This window comes from Globicephala melas, chromosome 2 (assembly GCF_963455315.2).
Source record: "Globicephala melas chromosome 2, mGloMel1.2, whole genome shotgun sequence".
In the NCBI taxonomy this organism is placed as follows: domain Eukaryota; kingdom Metazoa; phylum Chordata; class Mammalia; order Artiodactyla; family Delphinidae; genus Globicephala; species Globicephala melas.
Window position 1 is genome coordinate 90,608,032 of NC_083315.2, and position 27,860 is coordinate 90,635,891.

Consider the following 27,860-nt stretch of genomic DNA (forward strand, 5'->3'; position numbering starts at 1 on the left):
TGGCATGGAGTGCTTGAGAGGAGTGGGAGAAGAGGTCAGGGAAGTAAAGAGGGAACCAGAATATATAAAGCCTTATGGATCATTGTGAGGAATTTGGCTGTTACTCTTAGGAAAGTATTTAACGGTTTTGAGCAGAGGAATGACATGATCTGACTTAGATTTAAACAGGATCATTCTGGCCGCTGGATCAAGAATAGACTGAAGAGTATACAATTTTTATTTGTCCATTATACCTCAATAAAGCTGGGAAAAATAAAAATTAAAAAAAAAAGCTCTTCAGATTAAATTTAAAAAGGAATAGTCTGAAGGGAGAGCAAGGGTAGAGTCAGGAAGACCTACTAGGAGACTACTGAAATAATTTAGGCAAAATGTGACAGTGGCTAGACCAGAGTAGAAGTGGATGAGGAGTGGTGAGATTCTGGGTTTTTGAAAATATGATTCAAAGATAGATTGGATGTGAAGTATGCAAGAGATGAAGGAGGTAACAGTGATTCCATGTTTTTCATTTGGGAACTAGAAGAATGGAGTTTCTGTTAATTGAGATGAGAAGACTGCAGGGGAAGGTCAGTTATAGACCTGTTACAGTTGAGCTGCCTTTTCAATTGCCAGTTGGAGGCAGTTGACAGTGTGAATGTCTGGAGAAGGTCTAAGCTGGAGATTTAAAATTCCAGAGTCATAAGCATATGGATGATGTTCAAAGCCATGAGTCTGGATAAGATCACTAAGGGGGTGAGTTGTAGGTGAAGAAGAGGTCCAAGGACTCACTGTGCCTACGAGCATTAGGAACTTGAAGAAAACCACCAAAAGAGACTGAGGAAGATCCAAGGTGTGTGGTTTGTGCTGTCTTTCATTTGCTCTTCTACTTTTTGTCATACACACTCTTGACTTTCTTTCCCTATGTTTCCTGAGGTCAGGCATCTGGTCCTCCCAGTTGTGTAGGTAACATTCTATTTTATTTTTGTGGAAGTCTTTATTCAGTCCTTTTTTCTCTTCCTTGGATCATGGTCCCCAACTTTGCAAATTTGTGTTTTCTTCTCTTTTATGCTTATTAAACTTATGCTTAATGGTCTTTATATGAAATGTTACAGGAGGCAAAAATGTCATCTATAATTCTGCCACCCAGAGGCTAATTGCTGTAAACATTTTGGCTTATTTTCCCTGTTGTTTTTTGTTGTTGTTGTGCATTTGATATACATAGTTGACACATGGGAAGTAAAAGTTCGTGTGTTTCTTGACCTTTTTGCTTAACAACATGAGCAGTTAATTTCCCCTGCAATTAAAACTCTAAATAACATTTGCCCCTAGTTTTTTATTTTAAAAGTTTAAACCCACAGTAGAGATGAAAAGATACTATGCATTTTTTCAAAAGATACTATGCATTTTTCTGTGTGTGTGTATAAAATATACTGTTTTGAAACAAAGTTGCAGAAATCATAGTTCCCCTCAAATACTTTAGCATTCATCCCCTAAGAAAAATATTATCCTATATTATCATAATACCCTTATCACACCTAAGAAAATATCGATTCTGTAAAACCTAGTAATAAGTGCATATTCAGATTTTCCAGGTTGTCTCAAAGATGGCTTTATTTTATATATATATATATTTTATCCAGTATCCAATCCAGATTATGGTTTACATGTTGTATTTGGTTGTTTTGAACATTTTTAATGGCTGCATAAATTCCATTTTATGGATTATGAAATTAGTTAATCATTTACCTACTGTTGGGCTTACAGTAGGTTGTTAGTCACAGTGAACTTCGAAAGTAAGTTTGTATAAGGATCTTTTCATATTTCAAATTATTTTTTACAGTTGAAATTACTAGGTATGAACATTTTTTAGAGCTCTTGATACATATTTCCCAGTTGTTCTGCAGAAAGGTTCTATTAGTTTATTCTCTCATAAACAGTATGTGATAATGCTAATCTCACCTCAGGTTTGGGCAGCACTGAATAGTAGTACAGTATTTACAGTTTTTCTTTTCTAATTTGATTGGCAACAAATGGTTTCTCTGATATCTTACCTTTTTTTTTTTTTTTTTCACGGTACGCGGGCCTCTCACTGTTGTGGCCTCTCCCGTTGCGGAGCACAGGCTCCAGACGTGTAGGCTCAGCGGCTATGGCTCACGGGCCCAGCCGCTCCGCGGCATGTGGGATCTTCCCAGACCGGGGCCCCAACCCGTGTCCCCTGTATCAGCAGGCGGACTCTCAACCACTGCACCACCAGGGAAGCCCTGATTTCTTACATGTTTAAAGATACTTGTATTTCTTTTTTTTGTGAGCTGTCTTTTCTGTTGTTTGTCCATTCATATCTTGAGCTTCTTCTTACGAGTTCCTTGTATATTATGGAGACTATTCTTTTGTTATATTGTTGCAGATATTTTTTCCTAATTGTTATGTGTGTTTTACTTTTGTTTATCGTTTTTTGACCTGTGATGTCTTCTTTTCAATACACAGATGTCTTACCTGAATTTTTTTCAGCCACTGTGGTTCTATGTTATGTATTCTAAGAATTTTTACTAAAATTCTTTTGTGAACTGTGTTCTATTAAATAGATGTATTTTTTTTTTTTTTGCGCTACGCGGGCCTCTCACGGTTATGGCCTCTCCTGTTGTGGAGCACAGGCTCCGGAAACGTGGCCATGTCTCAACGGGCCTAGCCGCTCCGCAGCATGTGGGATCCTCCCGGACCGGGGCACGAACCCGTGTCCCCTGCATCGGCAGGCAGACTCTCAACCACTGCGCCACCAGGGAAGCCCAATAGATGTATTTTTGAGCCCCTTCTCTGCACATCTAATGTACATCTTCTCTTGTCACTTGTCAGTAATTCTCTTGAGTGCAAGATTTTTCTATCCCTGCTCAGATTTTTTCAGAGAAAGATAAAAATCAAGTATGTTTGTTTCTTCCTCTGTCTCTTATTTGTATTACTTAATTCTGTACTACAGTGTTTTGAGTTGTTAACCTTTTAGGTGCCTTTTGTAGAAAGAAGCAATAATGGGGTGAGATTTTTTACTTTTTCAAATTTGCTTAAAATGTGGTTGGTGTGTGGGGAGTCACAATAAAATTTAAAGAGTTCTTTGAGCAAAATATCCCGGCCTATCTGCGAACACATGATTGTGTCTTTTTGCTGTATAGTGTTTTGGGAATGTCAGTGGAATCTGCTCCTCCTGTGGGTGAAGAGAAGGAAGAAGAGGTGGAAGAGAAGGAGAAAAAGGAAAAAGAAGGAGATATTTCAGACGATACCACACACTCCCTTGGTGCTGAAGGTAGCTTTATGCCTTTTTCAGGATAGTAGATTGGTCTAACCCCTTTAACATGAGCATGCAGATGTCTAAATTTCTCCCTTTTATCAGGTTATAGATTTCTTATCATTAAATTGAGAATAGTCGTTAGGAAATTTGCTGGTAGCCTAAGATAATCCACCTAATTTGGTGTTCAGGAATTTTTAGCTCATTTTTTAGCCCCCTTTCTGCATACTGACTCCTACTTCTTTTGTATTCATTTGTTTTTCAAATATTTTGGGGATGCATGCCTTGTGGGGTGGAATTACAATATGAAGTACAGTACTCTGCGTGTGTGCGCGCACGGCTTACGTATTTCTTTAGAAAGTAGAAATAGTCTACCTTTATTAGGTGCTTGTAAGGTTTTATGGTACACAGTTTTTGCTTCATTATGCATTTTCCCCCTTTGCTTTTAGTGCTTCTATTCTTTTTTTGTGTGTGTGTATTTTTTTGCGGTACGCGGGCCTCTCACTGTTGTGGCCTCTCCCGTTGTGGAGCAACAGGCTCCGGACGCGCAGGCTCAGCGGCCATGGCTCACGGGCCCAGCCGCTCCGCGGCATGTGGGATCTTCCCGGACCGGGGCATGAACCCGTGTCCCCTGCATCGGCAGGCGGACTCTCAACCACTGCGCCACCAGGGAAGCCCTTAGTGCTTCTATTCTTAATTTTATTTTGAAAAAATTTGGGGGGCAGGGCTTTGATGTGAAAGACTTAATATGACCTTCTTTTGCTAAAGGGCAGCACCTTGCATAGTACATAATGTTGTGGGATGATAGCTGATTTCTTGGGGTTTTCTTCCTAGATCCTGCCTCATCACAGCTGGGCTTTGGGGTTCTAGAACTTTCCCAGAGCCAGGATGTTGAGGAACAAACTCTGCCACGTGAAGCAGACAATCTACAGTCAGTAACCACCAACTCTGCTTATACTAGGCTATCTGATGTGGATGCTAATATTGGTACGTAACATGTTTTCTGGCATTTAGAGTTTGTTTATAAGTATTTTCCTCCCATGCTAGAGCTAGTTGTTTTTTCCTTGATATATCTTATAGCTATCTAAGTTAATATAATCTAAGTTAGTATAGTAAGGTTGTAGAGTTGTCTGGCGAGTACTTGTCAGTTGATGGCTTGCATACTAAGGTTTTTTGTAAGTGGGTAATTGGTTATTTTCCTTTCTGGAATGATGCCTGTATATATTTTCAGTTTGTATTTCTTTCTTTAATATCTTTGCCTTTTAAAAAGCATTTGGGACTACTTTTAGTAGTTTGAAAAATTAAATATTTCCTTCCTGTCTTCTTCTAAAACTTTAAGCAATTAAGCATGAAGAACAGTCTAATGAAGGTATCCCCATGGCAGCACAGCCCAGCAAGGATATCCCTGTGGCACCACAGCCCAGTAAGGATGTATCTGTGGTAGAAGAGCAAAATTCACCACCTGCAAGGTAAACCAAGTTCTTTCTAGAAAGTATTTTTGGGTTTCTGCTATCAGGTTACACTCATTTCACTTGGCCAGGTGGAAACTTTTTCAGAAATTCTTGATTTTTTTCCCCCCCTTGCCCTGGGCATATTTATGGTCCAGTAGAAACATTTATTGTTTATGAATTCTCATTGTGTCATCTTATCTTTAGGCATATTACAAGTCCAATTTATTGCTGCTTTAACTGTAAGGATGATCCCTTAATCTTTGGTTGTTACTCCTCCTCTCTGTTCTTTGTCTGCAGAGGCACTATCTCTCTGTGGTCTGTCTTTCTAAATTCTCTAGTGTTGTAAGAGTCAAAAGAATATTATATTTGAAAGTCTACTGTTTTTATACTTGAGGAGCACCCAGATTGCTTTGGGTCCTCAGGTATCCTGCACCTGGTAGCTTATGGCATAGATAAATAGGGAGGTATTCTTTTCCCATGTCTTTCAGGCTCTTAACTTGGTGGGAATTGGGCAGTATACCTCTGTTCTGCCTATGGTGATTGTTGTATCCAAAACAGCATTGTCTCTGGTCAATACCTCAAGTTTAGATATGGCAGAGGACAAGTGGGATGCTTCCATTTTGGAGAAGAGAATGAGTAAACATTTAGTATTCTTTTGTTTCTTCCTTCAGTAGAAACAGTGGGGAATGGGGTACTGAACAAAGTTGAATATCAAGAGAGGTTGTCTTTCTAATGCAAAACACTCAGTTTAACATTCCACTTTTCCTTAGGAAATTACTCTCTAGGTAGTTTTGCTATCCTGTTTACTCTGGGGAATGGTAGAGTAGGTGAACCGCCTAAGTCTCTGGAACGGAGCCAGCAGTGAGTGTCTTACATGTGTAAGTAGTATTTGTGTGAAGGAGTCTTGGTTTGGGGCTTGGGTTGAGTAGATCAGATCAAAAAGGTCAGCAGAAGATAAAGTGTGTGGCTGGTGCAGAGGATGACTTACATCCAGGCTCTTTCTGTGGGAGGTCATTGTTCTGGCATTGTTGCCGTCTGGATCACACTGCTTCATGCACCTCTAGATAACAATGTATGAAACAAAAATCCCTAACTCACTTATCAGAAATCTTGGACAGCATGCAGCACTGCAGTGAGCAGAGTGGAAAAGAGGTATTGCTTTGTGAGAGACTGAGACACACTTTGAAATGGGCTGAGGGCTTTGCATCATTATAAAGTGTAGCTTATTTCACTTTTAATAAATAGTTTCTGGAAGTTTTGAAATTAAAAAAGGAAAACACACAAAACAGGAAATGCTTCTTTCTTCAAAGATGAAAGCCTTTGAACATAGTAACTTTTTTTCCTGGTGATATGAATTTCCTAGGTCAGAGGACATGCCTGCTAGTCCCAAAGGCTCTCTTGCTGCTGTGGAAACAAAAGAACAAATATCTGTTCAGGAACTTCTGGAAGGTGGGATGCAGATTCAGAAGTCACCAGAGCCTGAGGTTTTGTCAACTCAGGAAGACTTGTTTGACCAGAGCAATAAAACAGGTACAAAGAGTAATTCGTTGCCGTAGCTCTTCTTTTCTGAAGATCTAAACTTTTATTTCTGTTCTGAGGCTACTGTTTTAAGTCAGAAGGCACTTTTTTTTGTTTGTTTGTTTTTGTTTTTTTTTGCGGTACGCGGGCCTCTCACTGTTGTGGCCTCTCCCGTTGCGGAGCACAGGCTCCAGACGCGCAGGCTCAGCGGCCATGGCTCACGGGCCTAACCGCTCCGCGGCATGTGGGATCTTCCCGAACCGGGGCACGAACCCGTGTCCCCTGCATCGGCAGGCGGACTCTCAACCGCTGCGCCACCAGGGAAGCCCCTCAGAAGGCACTTTATAGGTGTGCAGACTTGTTTGTGGTATGGAAGGAAAGTACGTTTCTAGCTGATTAATGAGAAGGACTTTTTGGAAATAATTGCTATTTAGCGTGTGTTAACATAATTTTCTTTCTCTTTTGGAAATGGAGATACTGAAGAATACTAGCTAATAATATGGCAGATTTAATGTTATGGAAAGAGTAGCTATTTCTGTTATCATAAGTCTTCAAATCTTAAATATGATAATTAAGTGAAGAATTTCATGTTCACCTGGGTAACAGTCACTTATTCATCTGTTTATTAGTTCCTCTGCCACAAATAGGAAGTTATGGTCCAGCAGAAAGAATATAATACCTTTAGAAGACTAGAATGGTATTTGTTTCACCTTTCATTAACCCCCACCAGTGCCCCATGCTGCAACCTCACAGAGCCAGAAAGCTTCAGTAACAATCAGCAAAATATGATGTATTGGTTGTAAGTAGGGAGGAAGAGAAGGTTATACTCCTGTACTATGCTGTGAATGTGTGCAGGACATACAGAGCATCACCAAGAAACCTTTTCTGGTCTCTCATTAAAGCTACAAGTTTGTATTTAAGAAATTTCTTTATTCTTGCAATTAATACAGCTGATACTTCATTTGTTGCTAAGGAGAAGGGACCAACAGGAGCCTCTTCATAGTATAAATCAGTAATGACTGCTCATATATCGTTTTACTTGTGCTTTAGTATTTTTTCTGTCTTTTGAGGAGCCCAGGTTCTAATCATGAAAATTGTTGCGTTCATATCATCAGGTGTCATGCACATCGTTTTGACTTCTCCCATCTGCATCATGGCATGAGCTTTACTTCACCTTAGGTAGACCTTGGAATAAAGGGCTCGCTTGCTGTCTTACAATAGAAACTTGACTAGAAAGAAGAGCAGCCAAGGAGAGGTTTAAGCGTCTTGGCTTTTCTTCTCCAAGCTTTAATCATGACAGAAAGGACTAAGGAGTTCTTTTCGTCAATTGTTTATTAAAGAAACCCATAATTTATTAGGGAGAGGATGTTTAATCGTCACTCAAGATTTGCGTTAGTGTGGCATTCCACTAATTGTACAGCAGTTAGAAAACAGTTTCTGCCCTCTTGGAACATGGGTGGATATATGAATATTATGCTTTTTGTACTACTGAGTGTGTTTTGTTTTTTGTTTTTTTGACAATTCAGTAATGTCAATATGAGAAGTAAATGCAACTAGAATTTTTTTTTTTTTTCCTCAGTAGCTTCTGGTGGTTGCTGTACTCCTTCAAGGGAAGAAGGTGGGTGTTCTCTGGCTTCCACACCTGCCACCACTTTGCACCTCCTGCAGCTCTCTGGTCAGAGGTCTCTTGTTCAGGAGAGTCTTTCCACGTAAGTAAGCCTAAAATAACCCTTTCAAGGAAACATGTGCCTGATGGTTTTAGGCTAAGGTTGAAAGAGCTAAAGTTGGTAGTCCAGAAGTCTTTTTGAAACTGAAAAGTAAACTCTAGGCTTAAGAATTTTGGGGAATAAGAACTTAGTGGAATTATCGAAGGCAGGTAGATCTGCTTTCCCATTTGGAGATTTTAAAATTGTAGCCCAAAGGTTTCACCAGGAAAGAAACTGCCCAGTTATTTAGAGACTGTTACATGTCCAAAACAAGCTGCCTGCTGCTCCATTTGGCTAGCAGTTCTTCCCATTTAATGGCATAGGGGTGCAGAAGAGGTTATGCTAGAGTTGACAGTAGTTGGATTTCTTTATCCGTATTAGGGCAAAGAGGTTGCTTTTTTTTTTTTAATAAGAATATACATGATCTTTCTCATAATAGGCAAAAAATGGAGTAAATATTTGTCTCAAATCTGCAGATGAATTAATTTTTTTAGCACTATCTCATCCTGCTTTTCAGTCATGATGTCTTTGTGTCTGGTCATTTACTTTCTCTTGTAATCATATGACTTTTCCCTTAATCTTTTTTTTTTTAATTCTAATTTTGGATATGTGTGGTGTGAGAAATAGTTATTGAAGTATTGTTCATGGCTCTTCTACCAAGGTCGGTTAGCTGTTTGAGAGAAGCACTAATAAGTACTTGAATGAGTTACAGATATTTTTGCTGTTAAAAAGTAGAAAGCAAGTGCGAAGCTGTAGCTGTGGTAAAATAACCTGTGGCTCTCTCTTTGTATAAAGGAATTCCTCAGACCTTGTTGCTCCTTCCCCTGACGCCTTCCGATCTACCCCCTTTATCGTTCCTAGCAGTCCCACAGAGCAAGAAGGGAGAAAAGGTGAGCTCTCTTGATCTATCTGTTGATGTCAGGTTAGAAGAGGGGCAGCACTTCTTCTGCCTTGTGAAGTGTACTGTTCCTTTACATGTTAGAACACTGTGACCTCAACTATTCGCTAGGACTCATGTCTAAGCTTCAGGGGAGTGGCCTAGTGTTAAGTGCTTTCCTCAGTTCTTTGCTCTTCTAGCACTGATTCTTCTGAGAATTCTCTATTGGCAGTTTAATTTTTGAAAAGACCCTTAAGGGAAAATTGTTCAAGTTGAACTCAAATGAATTATCAATAGTATAATGAAGACCTTTATTGCTATTGGCCTAATAGTGTCCAGCAACATGATAGCATGTTACTGGTCAGAGGGAACCAAAAATTGTTTCTTTTGCTCTTTATAGGTTATTTCTGCTATTATCAAAGCAGTTTTAGCCAAAGAGTCATTAGGAGCAGGTGGTAGAAATTTTGGCTTAATTCCCTTCCTCCTTTGAGGACCTAGTGATTTTATATTACTTTATACACAAGAAAGTTTTTCTTTTTACTTAATTTATGTCATTATCTAAACCTCTTTTGCTCTCTTCTAGTCTCCTATCCAGTCATTCAAGATATTTCTAAATTTTTCCTACTTCTACAAAGCCTTTTCCAATAAATTCCATGATTTTTTTCCTTTTCATTCTTTCATATATCAGTAATGGTACAATAGCTAATATTTATTGAACACTTATTTTATGCCAGGCACTGTTCTTTTTGCTTCTCTTTCATTCTGGGTTCTTCTGTTTGTTTCTTTTTTTGTTTGTTTGTTTTTTAAATCCTCACAACATTCCTAAGAAGTAGGTGTTATTTTTATCCCCATTTTACAGATGAGAAAATGGAGGCACAGAGAGATTTCACAACTAAGTCCACAGAGGCAGGATTTGAACTTGGGCAGCTGCCTCCAGAGCCTGTGCTCATGGGTTTTCATTTACCCATGACAAAATTTAATCTTAGACTTTCTTCTGTCACAGAGTTTGTGTCTGGCTATTTTCTCTTGAAATCAATGTAGGTATCCAGATGGACTAATATCACTCTAAGCATAACATGATTAGTGATATCTTCAGTGAAAAATAAAAGTGAATCCATTCTACAAAAAAGGCTGTTAATGCAAGTTAAGTTTGGCTTATTCTTAGAACCATTTTTTCTATCTGTAGTGTGAACACTGAAGATATATAAAAGTAATTATATTAAAAATGCTCTCTCCCTGACTGTAAACATAATTAGTACTTACTGTGGAAAGTTTGGAAAGCATATGGGAAAGTAATGAGAAGAAAATAAAAATCACCTGTGATACCACAGTCCAGATATAATTAGTATTTGGATATGTGTTTCCTTTCAGAGTGTTTTCTATGCATAAATATAAAGAAGTATGTTTACACAAGTGGGATCATGTTATGTATATGATTCAGTGTTCTTTTTTTTATGTAACATTGTATTTTCCTTTGTTAATTTTAGATTTAATGCATTTGCTTAATATGTGCATAACTGTGCAACTGTCTATGGTTTTTTGTATTTTGCTGTTGTTGTCTAAGAATATTAACCTAAAGCCTTTTTATATGTAGTGCTTAGAACAGTCCTTAATAAGTGCTTTGTCACGGCAATAAAGGTCAAAAGGTGTAATGAAAATACTTAACACAGCTGTGGTAGGGAAATAAAGGCCTATAGCATCAGTTCCCGAACATAGCATTAGAGTGGAGTGTGCGTTTGAGGCCAAGCTAAGCAGCAGGGGTAGGTATTGAGGTGGAGGTGGGGCGGGTACCTGGTAGCATGAATGTGGATTATAGGGAAAAACTAAATGGCATAGGTACTTTGTGAGAGTGGTCTAATGGAAGCCTGTTTGGGGTCAAGCTGTAAGATAGGGGAAAAGGGGTTGATGAATCAAATACCTAGCAAGCTAGGCTGGCTCTGAGGAAGATCCTGTTAGCCTACAGGTGGGTAGGATACTATACGAAAAGCAGTGTTTTGTATTTTGTTTGTGTTTATGTTTCCCTCCTGAGCAATTTGTCTCAGGATTAGTGTCCTGTACTCTGTTCTTTGATAAATCATTGCTGCTTGTCACTGATAGATTTTTTTTTTTCCTTCTTCTCTATTTGTCCTGGCATCCACCTCTCTGCACTTAGCAGTTAATGCAAATAAAATGAGTTCATAAATATGTAGATATTTACTTAGAGTGATGAACAAGTTCACTGCCTTTCAAGGCCTGTGGTTAAATTAGGTGCCATTAATCTGGGCGTTCCTATGCAAATGTGAAAACTGAGCTATAATCAGGAAAGGGTCTGAGAGGAACCTAGTTAATTTACTATCATATGGATGGATGGGTATCCCTAGATGAACCCTATTTTAATCTATATCTGAGTATTTTAGGAGTGTGGACTTCCCTCCCCCAGGGGAATAAAGTGTTGCTAGATTTCCAGGACTCAATCTTCTATTAACCTATCAGCTTTTCTGAAAATTGTCACTGTGTTTTTTTTTTTGGTCACTGTTTTTTTTAGGGATGAAAATATCTGAATATAATTGTTATTAGCGGTATTGGAACATGAATAGTATTGATGAGTTCTTATTTCTCAATTTGTGTTTCCTATTTTAAACTAGATGAGCCAATGGATATGTCAGTGTTATCTGAAGGAGGAGAGTCTTTTCAGAAGAAACTCAAAGGTGATGAACGGGTAGGGATAGAAAACCCTCCTCTCCCACCTGAGCCCACTATATCACCACAAGCCTCAACACCGGTATCTCAGAGCACACCAGTCTTCACTCCTGGGTCACTTCCTGTTCCATCCCAGCCTGAGTTTTCTCATGTGAGTATCATAGAAAAAGTTTTTTCCTTCTAACATCTTTTTTTTTTTAAACAACTGTATTGAGGTATAATTTAGAAACCATAAAACTCACCCATTTTAAGTGTATAGTTTAGTGATATTTTAGTAAATTTACAGAATTGTGCAGCTGTTATCAGAATCTAGTTTTAGAACATTTCCAGGGTCATCTAACATCTTGATGTACTTTTTATGTTTGAATTTTGTACTATGTCTTTTTTTTTTAACATCTTTATTGGAGTATAATTTGTACTGTGTCTTTAACTTCTTAAAAGTGTTGCTTTGAAATTGAAAGGGGGCATTAGTCATTATTCTGCCTTAATGCATGAACTTCTCACTAAATCAACCCTAGGCTCTCCACCGGTTGTCAATATCTCCTTTCAAGATGTTCAGGGGCCTCAAACTTTTTCATTTTGGAGAAACCACTTTTGGAGCCTCCTGAGTTCTAATCTGTGCTATTGCCTTCTATTCCTGGTATATAACTGTCACCTCCCTTTCATTGTCTTTGGAGATTGTCCTTACCTGTCTTTGTGTTGGATTCCTCTTGGGCTCCGTGTCTTCTTGCTTGGTTTACTCCCTCATTTTGATGGAGGACATTCTTTAGTAGCATACTTTCTACCCTCATACATGATTCATAGTTTGTAGGAGTATAGAATTTTAGGTTGGAAATAATTTTCCTTTAAACTTTTGAAAGCATCGCTCTGCCGTCTTCAGACTTCCAGTGTTGCTGTTGAGAAGTGTGGCCAGTTTGATTTTGATCTTTAATATGTGAGCTGTTTTTTTTCCTTACTGGAATCTTGTAGATTTTTCTTTTTATCCCCAGTGTTCTGAAACTTCCAGACCCTTGGCATAGGTCTGTTTCCTTCATTGTGTTGGTAAGCCCTCTCAATCTAGAAACTCAAGCCCTTCAGTTCAGGGACGTTTAATTATTTAATTTCTTCCCCTTTGTTCTTTTTTTTTCTTAATGGAGTACCTATTGTTCGGATATTCATATTCCTAGAATAGTTTTGTAATTTTATTACTTTGTGTTCTACTTTCCATCTCTCCCTCCTTTTGTTTAACTTTCTGGATGATTTCCTCAACTATTTTTTTTTAAAACTTAAAAAAACCCTCACTTTATTGAGATATAATTCACGCATCGTGTTGTTCACCCTTTTAAAGTGTATAATCTAGTGGCTTTTAGTATATTCACAAAGTTGTATAGTTATTCACCAGAGTCTAAATTTTTTTTTTTTTTTTGCGGCATGCGGGCCTCTCACTGTTGTGGCCTCTCCGGTTGCGGAGCACAGGCTCCGGACGCGCAGGCTCAGCGGCCATGGCTCACGGGCCCAGCCGCTCCGTGGCATGTGGGATCTTCCCGGACCGGGGCACGAACCCGTGTCCCCTGCATCGGCAGGCGGACTCTCAACCACTGCGCCACCAGGGAAGCCCCAGAGTCTAATTTTAGAACATTTTCATCACGCTCCCCCTCCACCCCCAACAAAAGACCCCATGCTTATTAACAGTCACTCCCATTTCCCCCACCCCCAGCCCTAGTCAATCACTAGTCTACTTTGTGTCTCTATGGATTTGCCTGTTCTGGGCATTTCACATAAGTGGAATTGTACAATATGTAGTCTTTGGTGACTGTTTTCTTTACTGTAATGTTTTCACAGTTCATCCACGTTCTGACATGTATCAGAACTTCATTCCTTTTTATTCTGAATAATACTGTGTATGTACATACCGCGTTTTATTCATCCATTTATCAGTTGATGGACATTTGGGTTGTTTCCCCTTCTTGGCTATTATAAATAATGCTGTGTACATTTGTGCGCAAGCTTTTGCGCGGATGTGTATTTTTATTTTTCTTGTGTATAATTAGGAGTGCAACTGCCAGGTTCAACCATTTTTTAACTTTCTCTGAGACATTAATTTCTACTCTTGGATTTTTCATTTCTATACTCTTTTTTTTCCTTGAATGTTCTCCCTTTTTAAAAAAAAATAGCATTTTGTCATTTCATGGGTATACTATCTTATCTCCTTAATGATATTAGTAATAGTTTCTGAGAAGTTTTCTCCCTGCAATAGTCACTATTTCTTCAAATAGATTTTAGTTAGTTTTGTAGTTTTGATGTTTGACTTTTAAAGAGGCTTTCCTCAAGAGTCTGATAATAATCCTTGATTTTCTGACTGCTTTAAGAGTGAAATCCCAGAAAACTGATTAGAAGTTCTGAATTGGTGGTTAGTGCTTCATGTGTCTGGAATTTACTGTAGTGTGATATGCAGGGCCATTTTTGGGGTCCCCTAATGTCAGTATCTTGATTTATCTTGTCTTGTTCACGTTCCCTCCTGTCTGCCATTGCTTTAGAAGTCTATGATGGAAGAGGACTGGGGGTGTTGAGAGGCAGGTGCAGGTTCCATTGAATATGTAAATTTTCATTTAATCTCCCTGTTTTCAGTCTGGTACTTTCTGATAACTGTGCCTCTTTTCCTCCAGTTCAGGGATGCTCTGTTTTACCCTCTCCAGGGCAGAGGAGGGTCAGGAAGAGCGAATCTGGGGATTAAACTGCTTCTTAAATAGATTTCCAGCCAGTGTTCCTCCTGTTTTTAGCACTACCCTCATCACCACTTCCAGAGTTACCTGGGCTACTGCCAAGTCCTGAATCTTTTTTGGGACATGGTAGTTCTGAGGTATAATTTGGGTTACTTCTTAGCTTTCTCCACTGCTGTCTTAGGAATTCAGTTTTCACTAGTCTGCTAGATGAATGACCACTCTTGCAAAATTTTATTGTGGTTATCTGTTCTTTGTTCTCTTTTTCTTTCTTTTTTTTTTTAAATAAATTTATTTATTTATTTATTTATGGCTGCATTGGGTCTTAGTTGCTGCGTGCGGGCTTTCTCTAGTTGCGGTGAGCAGGGGCTACTCTTCGCGGTGCGCGAGCTTCTCATTGCGATGGATTCTCTTGTTGCAGAGCACGGGCTCTAGGCTCACGGGCTTCAGTAGTTGTGGCTCACGGGCTCTAGAGCACAGGCTCAGTAGTTGTGGTGTATGGGCTTAGTTACTGCGCAGCATGTGGGATCTTCCTGGACCAGGGCTCGAACCCATGTCCCCTGCATTGGCAGGCGGATTCTTAACCACTGCGCCACCAGGGAAATCCCTGTTCTCTTTTTCTTGAAAATGCATTTAAAAAAAAAATCCCTTTACCATTGCTTAGTGAGATTTTGGAAGAGAGTTAAAATGTGTGTATTAAATCCACTGTTTTTATTTGGAAGTTCCATACTTTTTTCATTATGTATCAAACTCCTTACATGTTAGTCTTTTTTTTTTTTTTTTTCTTGTGGTACGCGGGCCTCTCACTGTTGTGGCCTTTCCCGTTGTGGAGCACAGGCTCTGGACGTGCAGGCTCAGTGGCCATGGCTCACGGGCCCAGCCGCTCCGCGGCACGTGGGATCTTCCTGGACCGGGGCACGAACCCGTGTCCCCTGTATCGGCAGGCGGACTCTCAACCACTGCGCCACCAGGGAAGCCCACATGTTAGTCTTAATGACTCACCTTTGCACATCTGTTATTTCTTCTGTAGATGGGTTATGGAAGTCCAAGTGAACCTAATTTTGATGTTGTAATATCTATTTATTAATTTTTGTTTGTGTTGGGTCTTTGTTGCTGCACGCGGCCTTTCTCTGGTTGCGGCGAGTGGGAGTGGTGGCTTCTCTTGTTGCGCAGCATGGGCTCTAGGCACGTGGGCTCAGTAGTTGTGGCTCGTGGGCTCTAGAGCACAGGCTCAGTAGTTGTGGCACACGGGTTTAGTTGCTCCGCGGCATGTGAGATTTTCCTGGACCAGGGCTTGAACACGTGTCCTCTGCATTGGCAGGCGGATTCTTAACCACTGTGCCACCAGGGAAGCCCCATGTATTTCTTTCTTTTTTTCCCTAATAGATTTGTTAATTTCATAGCCTCTTCGACCCTTCACCAGGATGTGAGGGCTGAGGAGAGGATTAGTAGAAAATAGTTTGATATTTAACACTTTCTCATTCTTGATATACATATTAATTTGGGGATGACAAGTCAGAGTATAGATGATTGTTTGTGTGGCTCCTAAACTCTGTGTGTGTGAGACCAGTTTTTGACTGGTTGGATACTATGGATTTATGTCTGTTGAATCTAGACTGGTTGACTCATTGAACGAAGTCCTGACAGTTCTTCATCAGTCTTTATCCAGAGCCCTGAGGTGGTTTTTTCACTTAACTTCGTTATTCTGACTAGGCCTTCAGGGAGCCTCAGCGCTGTGGATTATTAGGGGCCAGACACTCGGAGGCTAGATCCAGGCAGTCTTAAGAAGTACAGCTTATTGATAGGCTGGTTAGCCCCTGAAGTTTTACTTTGCTGACTGAAATTATACATATATTGAAAAAATTCTGTAAAAGATATTACGTAAGTATTTACTTTGATAACACTTAAAACATATTCAGAATGTGGACAACTGCTTAATGAATATGAGGTTTCCTTTCCTTTTTTTTTTTTTTAATTTATTTAATTTATGTTTTTTTTGGCTGCTTTGGGTCTTCGTTGCTGCGCACGGGCTTTCTCTAGTTGTGGCAAGCGGGGGCTACACTTTGTTGTGGTGTGTGGGCTTCTCATTGCAGTGGCTTCTCTTGTTGCAGAGCATGGGCTCTAGGCACACGGGCTTCAGTAATTGTGGCACGCGGACTCAGTAGTTGTGGCTCACGGGCTCTAGAGTGCAGGCTCAGTAGTTGTGGCACACGGACTTAGCTGCTCCGCGGCATGTGGGATCTTCCCCGGCCAGGGCTCGAACCCGTGTCCCCTGCATTGGCAGGCGGATTCTTAACCACTGTGCCACCAGGGAAGTCCCTGAGGTTTCCTTTTGAAGTGATGAAAATGTTTTCATTTTCATTTTAGTAGATAGAGGTGGTGGTTGCACATTGTAAATATTCACTTTAAAGTGGTTATTTTATGAGTTTGACTTTTAAAAAGGTATTTATAATTTTATTAGCAATGTCTTAACTATAAGCCTTTGTAAAATGACTTATTTTTTACAAGAAAAGTAAATACATTTTTCTTGTAGAGTGTGTATAATATACAGATAAGTGAAAATAAGATCATCAATTATCCTGTCTCAAGTAACTGCTCATAACTTTTTTGTTTTGTTTTTCATAACTTTTTAATAGTATATATTTATTAACTTAAAAAAATGAAAATTATATAAAAATGTATAGACCACAATAAAATATATATTCATATACTTTTTTAACTAAAAACTTTTCTATTTAATTCATAGCCTGAATGTTTTTCTATATTTTAAAATACTCATCTACAATTTTGTGTAATTACAAAGTATTCCATCATGTAGGTGTATCATAATTTTTAAATGAATCTCCTATCAGTGGATATTTAAGATATTTTATATTATTTCCTTTTCCAAATAATAATTTTAGTACTGAACAGCAAGCACTGTAGCTAAATCCCAGTGTATTTTCATCAAATAATTTCCTGGAACTGGAATTATTGGACTAAAGGGTATATAAAATTTCAAGGCTGTTGTCGTGTATTGCCAAATTGCCATTAGAAGTGTTGAACCAATTTATACTCAGTCATGCCTCAGAGTATATGAGCAGATTGAAATTTAAGACTATTTTTATAATCTAAAAGTGTAAACAGTAACACCAGACATTGAAATACCAGAAGTTATAGAATATACAGAATGTTTGGCAACCTATTTTGATTCCTCATTCCCTTAAAAATAGGAAATGAATGCCTTACCAGCTATGTCTAGAGCATTACAGCATTTATGTTAGGCAAAATAACAAATTAAATTCTTACATAAAAACATATTTTAGCTTTGGGTTATTTTCTTTTTTTTAAGGTATTATTTACATAAAATAACACCATTTTAAATGTATAGTTTGATCAGTTTTGGTAGTTGTATACAAATGTATAACCACCATCACCATCAAAGTACAGAACAGTTTCCTCACCCTAAAAAGTTTCTTCATGATCCTTTGCCCCCATCCACTCTTCTACCCTAGGCAAGCATTCATCTGCCTTCTGTCACTATAGTTTTATTTTTTCAAGAATTTCATATAGGTTTTCCCTGGTGGCACAGTGGATAAGAATCTGCCTGCCAATGCAGGGACACAGGTTCGATCCCTGGTCCAGGAAGATCCCACATGCTGCAGAGCAACTAAGCCCATGTGCCACAGCTACTGAGCCTGCGCTTTAGAGCCCGCAAGCCACAACTACTGAAGCCCGCGTGCCTAGAGCCCGTGCTCCGCAACAAGAGAAGCCACTGAAATGAGAAGCCCGCGCACCACAATGAAGAGTAGCCCCCGCTCACTGCAACTAGAGAAAGCCTGTGTGTAGCAACGAAGACCCAACACAGCCAAAAATTTTTTAAAAAATTTCATATGATTGGAATCAAAAGTGTATGGTGTTTTGTGTTTGAGTTCTTTAGCCTAGCATATTTTTGAGATTCGTTCATATTCTGGCAAGTTTTAATATTTTAATCCTTTTTATTGTTGAGTAGTATTCTGTAATATAGATATCCACAATTTATTTATTCACCAATTGATGAACATTTGGGTTGCTTCTAGTTTTGGGCTATTATGAATAATACTGTTGTGAACATTTGCATACTACATCTTTGTGTGGACATATGATTTTATTTCTCTTGGGTTAATTACCTACAAGTACAATTTCTGAGTCATATGGTAATATTAATGTATGTTTAACTTTAGAAGATAGTACCAAACTGTTTTCCAAAGTGGCTCTAGCTTTTGCATTGCCACCAGCAGTGTATGACAGTTTCACATCCTCACCAACAGGATGTATTACTACCTTCAGCCTTCCTTGTTGGCATGTAGTGGTATCTGTTGACTAATATTATTGTAAACTTTGAATTTTACATCTTTATGAATGCTAGCATATTTTGAAAGTGGGATGTGAAATAAGGACAGGCATACCTCATTTTATTGCACTTTGCTTTATTGTGCTTTGCAGATAATTTATTTTTTACAAATAGAAGGTTTGTGGCAATCCATCATTGTCGGATGACATTTAGCATTTTTTTAGCAATGAAGTATTTTTTAATTAAGGTATGTACATCTTTTAAAGACATAATGCTATTGCACACTTAATAGACTATAATGTAAACATAACTTCTATGTACACTGGGAAACCTAAAAATTTGTGTGACTTGCTGTATTGTGGTGGTCTGGAACTGAACCTGCAGTATCTCTGAGTTATGCCTGTATATATTCCCACTTTGTGAGAACCGAAGTGGACTGTGTAGGCATATGTTCACGTGATTCCTGTATAATTGATAGGCATATGTTCACGTGATTCCTGTATAATTGAGGGCCCATGATACAGTGTATGACATGATTTTAGTAGTGGTATACAGTTAAATTTAAGTGTCTTCCTACCTAAGTTAATACCTTTAGGTTTTTGTTTGGATTGTGCTTATTCTAGATCAGTGATTCACAAGAAGATCATTAAACAGTGACTTGTGTTGATGAACAGACTGGTGATTATGGCCCTAGAGTTTTAAAATTCTTGCGTAGTTGATTTAGAAATTTTAGAATTGAAGGATTAGATATAAAAGAAATACGATTATGACAAAATGATTATTTGTGTCTTTTTGTTCTTCCCTAGGACATTTTCATTCCATCTCCAAGTTTGGAAGAACGATCAAATGATGAGAAGAAGGATAGAGGTTTGCATAGTTCATCTTTGACTGTTGAGTATTCTAAAACTTCAGAGACTGAACCAAAGAATTCCTCTGAGGATCTTGGGCTTTCTTTGACAGGGGATTCTTGTAAGTTGATGCTTTCTACAAGTGAGTATAGTCAGTCCCCAAAGATAGAAAGCTTGAGTTCTCACAGGATTGATGAAGATGGAGAAAGCACACAGATTGAGGATACTGAACCCATGTCTCCAGTTCTCAATTCTAAACTTGTTCTTGCTGAAAATGATAGTATCCTGATTAATCCAGCACAAGATGGCCAAGTAGAACTGAATCAGAATGATGATAAAACAAAGAGGGTTAACACAGAAAGCAGAGACGACATTAGTATTTTAGCTGATGGTTGCAAAGGCAGAGAAGAAACTGTGGCGGAAGACGTTTGTATTGATCTCACTTGCGATTCAGGTAGTCAGGCAGTTCCCTCTCCAGCTACTCGATCTGAGGCACTCTCTAGTGTGTTAGATCAGGAGGAAGCTATAGAACTTAAAGAACATCATCCAGAGGAGGGGTCTTCAGGGTCTGAGGTGGAAGAAATCCCTGAGACTCCTTGTGAAAGTCAAGGAGAGGAGCCCAAAGAAGAAAATATGGAGAGTGTTGCATTGCACCTTTCTCTGACTGAAACTCAGTCCCAGGGGCTGGGTCTTCCAAAGGAAGTCCCCAAACAAGAATGCCAGGAAGCTATGGAAGTTGAAACCAGTGTGATTAGTATTGATTCCCCCCAAAAGCTTCCAGTACTTGACCAAGAATTGGAACATAAGGATCAGGAAGCATGGGAAGAAGCTACTTCAGAGGACTCGAGTGTTGTCATTGTAGATGTGAAGGAACCATCTCCCAGAGTTGATGTTTCTTCTGAACCTTTAGAGGTAGTGGAAAAATGCTCAGATTCTCAGCTGTGGGAGGATGATGCTCCAGAAATAGAACCATGTGTTGAGAATAGAGCGGATACCCAAGAAGAAAAGAGTGCAGAATATGAAGGAGATCTGAAATCAGTGACTGCAGAAAAAGAACCTGTAGAGGCAGACTCTTCACAGCCTCCCTTGACTTTAGTGAGAACAGATGATGCTCCAGGACCTGGCCAGGAAATGCAGCAGACCCAACCAAAAGAGACAACAGTTAGCACGTTAAGGGAAGACTCAAAAATGGCTAATACAAAGCAGCTGGACTCAGGTGTAGGGGCCCAGCCACTGGAGAAAGCCTCTGCCCATGCCTCACAAAGCTTCTGTGAAAGCTCTAGTGGTAAGTGTGATTACAAATTGTTCTGTGTTTCCAACCAAATTATAATTTGGAATGGAAGGTAGGAGAGAACCACATGCTTATTACATCAGGGCTGAAAATTAACTTGGATTTATGTTTATGAGCAACCAATAATAGTTGGGATATTTAAAATTTGGGGTTGTATTTTTCTTTTGTAGCTGTAATTATTTATAGAATCAGAGAGCAGTTGAGGTTTTTATCAGCTTTATAACTCAGGAGTAATCAACATGAATTTTCTAAGTATTTAGAAATTGTACCAATCTGGTATTTTCTACTTAGGTTCAAACCTTGTTCCATATTTTTATACTTTGAGAGTGGCTTTGTAGTACAGGGATCTTTTTTGATTACCTTACACAGTTAAATCATATTCAAAACTCTCTGGATTGTTTCTTCCTTATGGGCATTAAGTAAACTTTCTAAATTTGGTTCAACATATATACATCTTAAACCTTAAACTGGGAAAGGTGTTAGCTTGTGTTCTTTATAAAGTCAAGAATGAGAATATAGATTACTTTCTGAAATATTTCTAGAATGTCATGTATGACATTAGCTGAAAAGAATTCAAACTTTCTGAATGTCCAAAGTTAGTATAATTTAAAAACAAAACAGGAACTTCCCTGGTGGTGCAGTGGCTAAGAATCCACCTGCCAATGCAGGGGACACGGGTTCGAGCCCTGGTCCAGGAAGATCCCACATGCTGCAGAGCAACTAAGCCCGTGTGCCACAACTACTGAGTCTGCGCTCTAGAGCCTGTGAGCCACAACTACTGAAGCCCGTGTGCCTAGAGCCCATGCTCTGCAACAAGAGAAGCCATGGCAATGGGAAGCCCGCACACTGCAATAAAGGGTAGCCCTCATTTGCCACAACTAGAGAAAGCCCATGCACGGCAACAAAGACCCAGTGCAGCCATAAATCAATTGATAAGTAAACAAAGCAAACTCCAAAAACAAAAGAATAAAAACAAAATACAGACTTAAGAAAGCAAGCTTCTAAGGATATGGAAATGAGAAACAGTATTTAGGTAACACCATCGCTATCAGTATGGGTGATCATACCTTTCGGCGTTCCTGGAACAGTCCCGTTTATACTTCTTGTTTAGGAGTGATTATTAGTAGTACTTTTTTTAATCTCAAAATTTCCCCTGTTCATTAGGCTTTATATTCATGAATATTTTTTTTCCTCTTCAGAATGAGAAATGTTAGAGCTGAAAAGGAAGTTAGCCGATATTGAGTTCAGTCTCTTCTTCCTAAAGTCATGTGGCTAGTTAATGATTGAAGTGGAACTAGAACTTAGGTCTCCTGATTCCCAAGTCTATGCTTTTTCCTACTATAAAACTGTATGATATAGTTTCTCTGATTCTGTTGAGTTATGGTAAAGAACTGTCTGAATGACCTAATATTCTATATTATTGAAGATTTTTATAATTTCATTACATCTAAATACTGTTGTCGATCTAAGTCATGTTTTACAGGAAGGTTGCTTTGGTTGCTATACAGAAAGAATCGTGGGTTGGGGAAAGGGGGAGACTTCAGGCAGACAAGGTAATTGATAGGTTGTTGTAATAGTCCAGGAATGAGGCATTGAAGACCAGATAAGGGTAGTGGCAGTGCTGCCTGTATAAGAGCCAATTTTCCATTAGGTTTTAGTGATGTGTTAGATCAGTGGCGCTAAGATAACTTTTCATAAATAGTCTTCTGTAATTAACGCTTGCATATTACATTTGCGTATTATGGTTTGTCACGTAGAAGGATGTACTTAGAGATTTTATACAGATTTTCAAAAGTCTGAATGGTCGATCATAATGTGAGGGATGGTTCCTGTCAAGAGAGCAGAATAGGTGGTTGTTCCAGGAATGAAAATTCTATAAAATATATCTTTGGAACGTATGATGCTTTGTGAGGTGGTTTTTTTTTTTAATTTTAGTTTCTGTATATTTTTTAAGTTCTTTATTAACTTAAAGGACTTGCTTTTTAAGGAGTTGCCAGAGAATGAATGCTTAGCTATCAACTCATTTCTTTTTGCTATAACTATGGTGGAATTCTTTGCCATTCAGATAATGACGTTGAGATTCTCCACTTCTGCTTTTCACAGTTTCTTTAGCAGTGCATGTGTACTTTTCATCCTTTATTTCTAAAGTCCATTCATTTTCTCTTTTCATCCCTTCAAGTTGCTAATTCATTTTCTTTCATGTAGATGTAAGAGATGTTTTTTGTTGTTGTTTTGTGATTTTGAAGAAAAAATATCAAGATGTGCTTGATATTAAAGATAATGAAGGGTGGAAGTGGAATGGGAAGAGATGAAAGAAGAAAAATGTGGTATAATAAGAAATATATTTGGTCTTCATCCAGTTCCTGGCACCAAGCTCCTAAAACCCTTGTAATTTCCTAAGTGATAGGAATAAGCTTAAGCCCTTTCTGTCACACCTGAGTAATGCTATTGAGGTGATTTAGGGTGGGATCTTCCCTACATAGCCTCAGGGATGGGGCTGTTCACCAGAAAGACAAAGTGATTGGAGGGTTGGAACTTCCGGCCCCACCCACCAACCTCCTCGATGGTGGGGGTGGGGATTAAAGCTCTATAAAAACTCTTGAACAACAAAATTTGATGTTTCCTGGTTGATAAATGAGCCAGGAGGGTATCTAATCCCAGTTCTAAGGGAGACAGAAGTTCCTGCTATCAGAACCCTCTGGACCTCACCCTGTGTACCTCTTCATATAGCTGTTCATCTGTGTCCTTTATAATAAACTGGTAAACGTAAGCAAATGTTTCTCTGAGTACTATAAGTAGCTCTAGCTAATTAATGGAACGTGAGGAAAGTGTCATGGGAACCTGCAGTGTAGAGCCAGTTGCTTAGAAGCACAGGTAACAGCCCGGACTCTGACTGATGTCTTAAGTGAGGGCAGTCTTGTGGGACTGAGCCTTTAACTTGTGGGATCTGATGCTACCTCTGGGTAGATAGTGTCAGAATTGAGTTAACTTCATAGGACACCCGCTAAGTGTGTGCTGGGAATTGGAGAATTGCTTGACGATATTGGGAAGCACATTAGACAAACTGTTTTCACAAGGAATAGTGACTGGGTATGCCAGATTATAGTTATTTTGAGCCATTCCAGGAAAGTAAGTACAAATTTTCATCTGTCAGGTTTAAGAACAGCAATCTGGAGTAATTCTTTTATTCTCCCCAACTTAGTCGTTTTATTAAAAGAGATAATTAGGAAATCAGAAAATGTGATTTTGGCAATTTGCTAATTCTGATTAGAAATTGGAACTGAGACCTAGTTAAAAAGTAAAGTTTTGTTTCTTGACAAATGTTTAATTTAATAATGACTAACCAAAATGTGTACAGTGGAGATGCTCATATATGTGATGAGATTTACCATTGCACAGAGATTTAGATATGAACACTACCGCTGTGGCCTAGAGTGAAATGCTGGTCAGTACTGCTGAACTGTGAAACCCAGATGATTTCTGTTAGAACCAATGAGTATTTTGAAGTCCTTTAGCCCAGTGGTCCCCAGCCTTTTTGGCACTAGGGACCGGTTTTTTGGAAGACAGTTTTTCCACAGATGGGGTGGGGGGTGGGGCGGAAGGCGGAGGTGGGGGGGTGGATAGTTCAAGCGGTAACGCAGGCGATGGGGAGCGGGCAGCAGCAGATGAAGCCTCGCTTGCCGCTGCTCACCTCCTGCTGTGCGGCCCGGTTCCTAGCAGGCCCAGTGGTTGGGGACCCCTGCTTTAGCCCATGAAATCCTTTGTCACCTCTTTGAGTAGACTGTAAATTTTAAGTATTAACATCAGATTTTAACATAGAGAATCCTACAGATTGCTAAAGCTTATAAATTAACTCCTTGGGTTAGCATTACACAAAATTAAAACGTCTAGATTTGAAACTATCCAACTTTGTATCACTGAGTATCCCCATATGTACTTACTGTCTTGAGGCTCAGATGTTTCTCTGTTCCTTTTGACCCCATGTTCCTCAGGCCTCTAAACTTTTGGGCTTCCTCTGTTTGCCTGGCCCCTGGTTGTCTACTTTGTGTCAGTCCTGTTGATGGTTGTACAGAGAGCAGAGAAAATAGTAGGAAATTGGTTGAGAGGCCTGGTGAGGGGGGTTGGGAATGAGGCAGAATTTGAGAGCAAAGGAAAAGAATAATTGAGATATTTCTTGCAGTTCTCCTCACTTTTGCTTTTTTTATACTTCTGTTTTGGTTTCCTTTTTGTTTATCATTGTTTTGTTTTGTTTTTTGTTTTCTCCAGAAACTCCATTTCATTTTACCTTGCCTAAAGAAGGTGATGTTATTCCACCATTGACTGGTGCAACTCCACCTCTTATTGGGCATCTAAAATTGGAGCCCAAGAGACACAGTACTCCTATTGGTGAGTGATTAAAATGTAATGATGTTTAAAGCAGAATTTGAGATATCATTCTTTATGCCAGTGATTCTTTTATATCTCAGGAGTTGGGCCTGCCTGATAAGATTGATTTTTGTCTTAGGAAGAATAAGGTTGTGGTGTCTGATTCCGTGAGTTTACTCCCAGGAGATGTTGAGCAGTGATGAGAGGAAGGAAAGAAAGGATGGAAGGAAGGAAGAAAGAATATTTATAAAGATTTTATTCTATTACTTGCAAGGCCATAGACTCTGAGTGCTAAGCAATGATATAGAGCTGTTTTATGAGGAAGAGGTAGCAGGTAGGGTAGAAGTACTGTTTATTCAGGACCTTGGCTAATCAGTCTGCTGCTTGACAGGGGAAGAAAATTTAGATCCTCCTTCCCTGAAGCAGCTGGTAGTCTTCTACATTAACCTATTTGTTTTCTCTAGTCAGTGCTGGGAGGTAACAATCATGCCGTCTGGAGTCTCCTGCTACCTATGCTTGATGCTGGCAGATGTGGGTTGGCTGAGGGCTCATGCAGCATCCTTTGTCCAGATGCAGAAGTGGAACTGAATCCTGTTGCTCTTCTTAAGACCAGGTGTCAATATTAGTGCGTAGTTGTTGATACTTGTGACAGGATCTATCCTAGGAATCCTCTTCAATCCTGCAGAGCTATGGAGCCAAACAGGCAAATTGATGACCTTGAATTGTTATTTTTCATATTTGTATTTTAGTGTTCTTTCTTCCTTCCTTCCCCCTGCCTCCCTTCTTTCAGGTATTAACAACTATCCCGAAAGCACCATAGCAACCAGTGATGTCATGTCTGAAAGCATGGTGGAGACCAATGACCCCATGCTTGGGAATGAAAAAGGAGATTCTGGGGCTGCCCCAGAAATGGGTGATCAATTGTGTCTGAGAATGAAATTGGTCAGTCCTGAGACTGAGGCGAGTGAAGAGTCTTTGCAGTTTAGTCTGGAAAGTAAGTTTTATTTTGTGTTAATCTTGGGTAACTAGTAGCTCCACATCTTCTGGAAGTATTAATTATCTTTCTTCTAGTTTTAATGATGATACTTTTATAATTATAAATGTATTTGTAAAGTCTTATTCTCATGAATTTAATTCTTTGTTTTAGGCTAGTCACTGTTAATGTTACTGCAGATGTTCTGTTTTGTAACCTCCGTGGTACTGCTTGTATCTCTGTATTAAACTTGTGTCTATATAAACTAATTGGTTTTCATAATCAGAAGGAGTTCAGAAGTGGGTAGAAAATTTAGGATTGTGGATTCACATTGTAGGTTTATGTTAGCTATTTCCCACATTAATTGCAAGTTGTTTGGTATGGCTAGAATACAGAGAAGGTATGAGGGAATGGCTGCAAAGTCGGGACTAGATTCTGAAAGGCCTTTTACATCATGCTGAACAGCTGAAGAATTTTAGGCAAGGGAGTAATATGATCAGATTTGCTTTTTTTAAAGGATCAGCTGAATGTTTGAAAAATTTGTGCCTTTGTTCATCATTCCTTTCCTTGCCCATTTTCTATTCTGCTGCCTGGCAAATGCAGTCTTTAACCAGGAAGTGGGGTCATTAGTAGTGGGGATGGAGGTGAGGGGATGAATTTGAGAGATGAATAGTAGAATAGAGAGGACCTTGGGACCAGTTAAATATGGAAGCAAGAGAGAGGAAAAAATATAGAATGACTTTATATATACATTTTGTTTTCATGATAGCACTCTGAAGTAGATATCCTTATTTCCATTTTATTGGTGAGAAAACTGAGACTAAGAGAGGTTTTAAACCTGAGGTTACAGTAATTGGTAAGAGGTGGAGCTGGAGTGTGAATCAGATCCATCTGACTCTAAAGCTTATAATTCTTCCATTAGGTAGTTTGTAAAAGTGGTTTAATGGCGTTAGAAGAGGAAGAAGTTTTATAAAGGAGATTGTAGAGGAATATTCCAAGAAGAGGACTAGGAGAGTATAACGCCATGGAAGCCTAAGGGAAGGAGAGTTAAAAGAAGACAACGTTATATGCAGAAGTGAGGGTCTAGTAAGATATATCTGAAAATGTACACTGGACTTGGCAATTAGGATCCGTTTGGTGACTCTAGCAAGAACTACTACAGTATAGTGGTTTGGGTAGGAGCTATACTGAAGGTAATTGAGGAGTGAAGGGGAGGAGAAGAGGCAGCAAATGTATTCTACTTTGGAGAAGTTTATGTGAGAAAGGAAGAAAAAATATGGCAAGTTAGAGAGAAATACAGGACTGAAGGAGTTTGTTTTTTTTTTTTTTCATTTTTAGACCGAGGGATACCTGAGCAGGTTTATAGATTGAAAGGAAATCTCCAAAAGAGAGATGCGTTAAAAATGAGACCCCTGAGAGACAGATGGAAGGGGAGCTTTCAAAGACCACAGATAGAGTGAATGGACTTGAATAAGGATTTCTCATTCTCTGAGACCAAAGAAAAGAAATTTTAGCTAATATATTTTGAGTTCTTACTATATGCCAGGCATATATTCCATACATGTACAGCTCATTAAATCTCATAACAAACCTGTAAAGTAGATCCTATTGTTATTCTCATTTTACAGCTAAGGAAACTGAGGCACAGACAGGTTGGGCATGTTCTCTAGAGTCACACAGCTAGTAAATAAAGTAGCCTGAATTCAAAGTAGTTCCAAGACCCAGAAGTCTGGTTCTGAATTATAGTGCTATTCTGTTTCTCAGTGCTTATTGATTTGAAAATTAGAAACTCAGTAGAAATAAAGTATTTCATGTTTCCATCCTTACTGTCATCTTCTCTGAAATCAAGTAGGACTTATCAAGAGAGAGTACATGGTAGCTTTGAATCTTT

General features: G+C 39.0%; 1 protein-coding gene across 10 annotated transcripts in view; it reads left to right on the plus strand.

Annotated features, from left to right (window-relative positions):
- TP53BP1 (tumor protein p53 binding protein 1) overlaps positions 1-27,860 on the plus strand; it is an 89,155-nt gene that overhangs the window by 28,328 nt on the left and 32,967 nt on the right. For 5 of the 10 annotated variants that reach the window (XM_030842724.2, XM_030842728.2, XM_060294368.1 and 2 more), the window contains 10 exons: positions 3,138-3,268; positions 4,085-4,237; positions 4,590-4,719; positions 6,065-6,231; positions 7,799-7,928; positions 8,721-8,815; positions 11,427-11,632; positions 19,299-20,625; positions 24,898-25,017; positions 25,787-25,990. In XM_030842724.2, coding sequence (XP_030698584.2) covers positions 3,138-3,268; positions 4,085-4,237; positions 4,590-4,719; positions 6,065-6,231; positions 7,799-7,928; positions 8,721-8,815; positions 11,427-11,632; positions 19,299-20,625; positions 24,898-25,017; positions 25,787-25,990 — 2,663 coding nt within the window. Of the gene's footprint in view, positions 1-3,137; positions 3,269-4,084; positions 4,238-4,589; positions 4,720-6,064; positions 6,232-7,798; positions 7,929-8,720; positions 8,816-11,426; positions 11,633-19,298; positions 20,626-24,897; positions 25,018-25,589; positions 25,610-25,786; positions 25,991-27,860 lie in introns of those variants that run through there. The other 5 variants (XM_030842726.2, XM_060294369.1, XM_060294366.1 and 2 more) reach the window with 5 other exon arrangements.